The 3,559-nt window shown below is 33.6% G+C and overlaps 1 protein-coding gene across 2 annotated transcripts; it reads left to right on the top strand.

Moving 5' to 3' along the window:
- The first annotated feature begins 1,006 nt into the window (after positions 1-1,006).
- LOC135138127 (zinc finger Y-chromosomal protein-like) lies at positions 1,007-3,038 on the top strand. 2 transcript variants are annotated; one of them, XM_064068003.1, is made up of 3 exons: positions 1,007-1,127; positions 1,178-1,455; positions 1,512-3,038. In XM_064068003.1, exon 3 carries the CDS (start codon positions 1,520-1,522, stop codon positions 2,699-2,701), a length of 1,182 nt encoding a protein of 393 aa, XP_063924073.1. In that variant the 5' UTR covers positions 1,007-1,127; positions 1,178-1,455; positions 1,512-1,519; the 3' UTR covers positions 2,702-3,038. The 2 variants fall into 2 exon arrangements, with proteins under 2 accessions (XP_063924073.1, XP_063924072.1); XM_064068002.1 differs by having other exon boundaries at positions 1,007-1,455.
- Positions 3,039-3,559: the final 521 nt, after the last annotated feature.

Here is a 3,559-nt window from a genome sequence, read left to right as displayed (position 1 = left end):
AAATATGGAAAAGTCGAAGAACAAAAATATTGAAAAATCCCAAAACTGAAATATCGAAAAACTGAAAAAGGAAAGAAAAACTGACGAATCGAAAAACTGAAAAATCCCAAAACTGAAATATCCAAAAACTGAGAATCTAATGAATCGAAAAATTGAGAAATCGAAAAATGAAAAAAGTGAAGTCGAAAAATCGAAACCTAAAACAAATCGAAAAATTGAAAAATCAAAAACCTGCAAAATCGTAAGATCAAAAAATTGAATAATAAGTAAACTGAAAAATCCCAAAACTGAAATGTCCAAAAACTGAGAAATTAAAAAATTGAAAAATTGACAAATCGAAAAATCAAAAAAGTGAAGTTGAAAAATCGAAACCTGAAAAAATAGAAAAATTGAAAAACCAAAAAACCTGAAAAATCAATTAATTGAAAAATCGACAAATAAAGAGTTTATAAAAGTCAAAAATTGAAAAATCGAAATATTTAAAAATCGTAAAATTGAAGAGAAAAACTGAAAACCGAGAAATTGAAAAATTGAGAAATTGTAAAATCAAATATTGAATAATAAATAGGAGTAAAGTAAAGTCCCCAAACTAAAATTTCGAAAAACTGAGAATTCGAAAGTTGAAACAGCAAGAAATTATGGTCGAAACCGGTTAGGATGGGTATGAGATCACGGATCATGGTTTATAAATCAAATCGTTTCCGAACGCTTAGAGTCGACATTGGCCTGAGTGCGCTCTGGTCTGTAGATCAAACAAGTTCTCAGACGAGGAACTGTAATTCGTGTGACTTGAATTATAGTATTCTGGTAAATCTAGTGTCAATTTGTCGAAAATAAAACGCGTAGTTAAAAATATTATGACATTTTTTCTAGTTAATTTTATTCCTAGTTAGAAACAAACACTGTTGCCAACATAAGTCATTTAATTTAAACGATGACGCTTCTCTATGTTCTCTGGTCAAATATGTCAACCTGCTGCTCCATCATTTGACCTGGTATTTTGTTCTCATAATAGTTTTTCTGCTGGCCTTTTTCTATATTGAGGCTCCAAAAACTTCAATGCATCACACAAATACCACGGCTTCTTGCAGAAATATTCAGGCGTGAACAGATAAAATGAACATCCTGTATAAGTTTTTCTTTTGTGTTCCCTAAACTACAATTACAATTTTAGTAGACTCTACATAATTTTACGTTTATGGAGGAGATTATTACAAGTGTATTGTGGGTTGCCTAGATTTTAACGATTTTAATTTTTAGAGGTTATGTTGGGGTGTTGGGGAGGTTTCCCTTTCAAAAATCTATGCTTTTGAGGTACTTGAATTTAAAAGAAATATTGAAGCTTCTCATCTGAACGATTTTCCCTGAAGCAACAGTAAATAAATCAATAAATTTAAGTGAAATTTCGAAATTTCTTCGACTGTGAAGTGTTGAATCACACCACACTTTTGCTAGGTAAGAAAATATAAAAACACCAAATTCCGTTATAAATTGGGTATGTACTAAATTAGGAACCAAAATGTCAATTTTGGAGTACTCTACGAGGTTCATCGTTGACTTGAAAGGTTCGTCAAAAAACATCCGTTGCAAAAAATGCCCCTACTTCACATCGTCGACGTTCCTCCTGCTCAACCACGTCAAACGTCACCATGCAGCACTACCCCTCTTCAACTGCACCACCGCAATCGAAACCTACTATTGCAGGGATTGTCGTTTCCAAACCGGCTTAACCATCCTCTTCAAACAACACATTATCAAACATAGGCTCAAACTACAATCCAGAGACCGTTCACCCAGTGAGGAAGTCTCCATCCAGAACTACGTTTGCGAAAAATGCGACTTTGAAACCCATTTCGTCATTAAATGGCTCCAACACACCACGACATGTTTCAGTAAAGAAGTAAGTTTCCAGATGTTCACGTACATCAAGAACCCCAGAGAAACTCTTGTGAAACTTTACACCTGTAAACAATGTCAGCGCAGCTTCAGGTACAGAAATTCCATGAAAATACACAAAATTTGTATGCACTCGAACGACGACGAAGTGTATTGGTACAACTGTTCGAAATGTTCCTACAAAACCAAACAGAAAGGCCACTTAAAAGACCATATATATTTTCGGCATACAGACGACCAGAGTATTAAGTGGTATCAATGTGATAAGTGTCCGTATAAAGCTAAGCGAAGATTGGGTTTGAATAGACACCTGAATGCGCGACATTTGGACGACAAGTATGTTCGGTGGTTCAAGTGCAGCAAATGTCCATACAAAACTAAACAGGGGGCTCACTTGAAAAGTCACGTAAATGCGCGCCATTTGAAAGAAAAAGATATTAAGTGGTATGAATGTCAAAAGTGCCCGTATAAATCCAAACAAAATTCGAATTTAAAACAGCATGTAATCACCCATCATTTGAACGAGCGGGATATCAAGTGGTTCAAATGTGATAAGTGCGATTTTAAAGCCAAACAGAAAGGGAATTTGAAGCAGCACACAGCGGCGTGTCATTTGGATGAGCCCAGTATTAAAAAAGAATGTGATTTGAATGTTCATGCACAGACGTTGGATGGACGTGATATTAAATGGTATAAATGTAAAAAGTGTTTGTACAAAAGTATATACAGGTTGAATTTGAAAAGTCATGTACAGGAGCACCATGTGGATGAAAAGACCGTTAAAAGGGAAAAAACAATAACTTAAATTTTGACACTAGTTTTATGTTGATCACATAGTATCCGCAAACTCGGTAAAAATTGGACACTATGAAGTAAGATCTTGACGTTATGTAATATTTCCTTGTGGAAACAATTCTAGATGTAGTAACCTAGTATTTTTAAATTTAATGGCATCAAAGGGTACTTTCAACATTTAGATAATTCGAATAATAACCGAAATTATACTCAATTCAAAAAAATGATAAAATGTCTAGGAGTACAAATTCCAACACGTCAGAAAATTTTTTAAGGTTTTTGTTGTATTAAGAAAACGTTTTTATCGTCTAAACGGGTTTAAATGTGTCATGTTATGTGATGTTCTCCAAAACTCAAGTGTTGATTTATTTATAAATTATATTAATAATATATATTTAAAATTAGTTATATTTTAAAAATAAAAATAAAAGTTGTGTTATGTCTGAAAAGATTTTTATTAATCTACTTCAGAATCCTAAAAACCCTTCTCAAAGTGGGGCCCTCAGATGTTAAAAAAACCGTTCTTTATTTAAACAATTACTAAGAATTTGCCGCGCAACATTGTTACCAACCTCGTAGATACAAAATCCACCACTTTTTTAAATCTAGTGGGTATATATTAAAAAATAAATAATAGTAAAGTTGAACGTCGCTACCTCGAACCAAGTCAACAATTATACAGGGTGCCGCATCCAAGTCTGGATATAGGGAATTAACATGGCAATTGGTTTTTATTTTATAATATCTCCCCAGATCACTTTAAAGCTATTATTCAGTGATGACTTTGTGGGGGTCGAAGAGGGCTATCGGCCAGTATTTTTTTCAAATCGTTGCATCGCGCTCATACACTGTAAAAAGGTTTTAAAAA

This window comes from Zophobas morio, unplaced genomic scaffold (genome assembly GCF_036711695.1).
Source record: "Zophobas morio isolate AGI-343-1 ecotype UQ-CSIRO unplaced genomic scaffold, CSIRO_AGI_Zmor_V1 ptg000030l, whole genome shotgun sequence".
Lineage (NCBI taxonomy): Eukaryota > Metazoa > Arthropoda > Insecta > Coleoptera > Tenebrionidae > Zophobas > Zophobas morio.
The sequence above is the reverse complement of the archived record's forward strand: the minus strand, read 5'-3'. Positions and strand labels throughout refer to the sequence as shown.

Coding starts and splice junctions, on each gene's coding strand:
- LOC135138127 (XM_064068003.1), top strand. CDS start 1,520: ATGTCAATTTTGGAGTACTCTACGAGGTTCATCGTTGACTTGAAAGGT.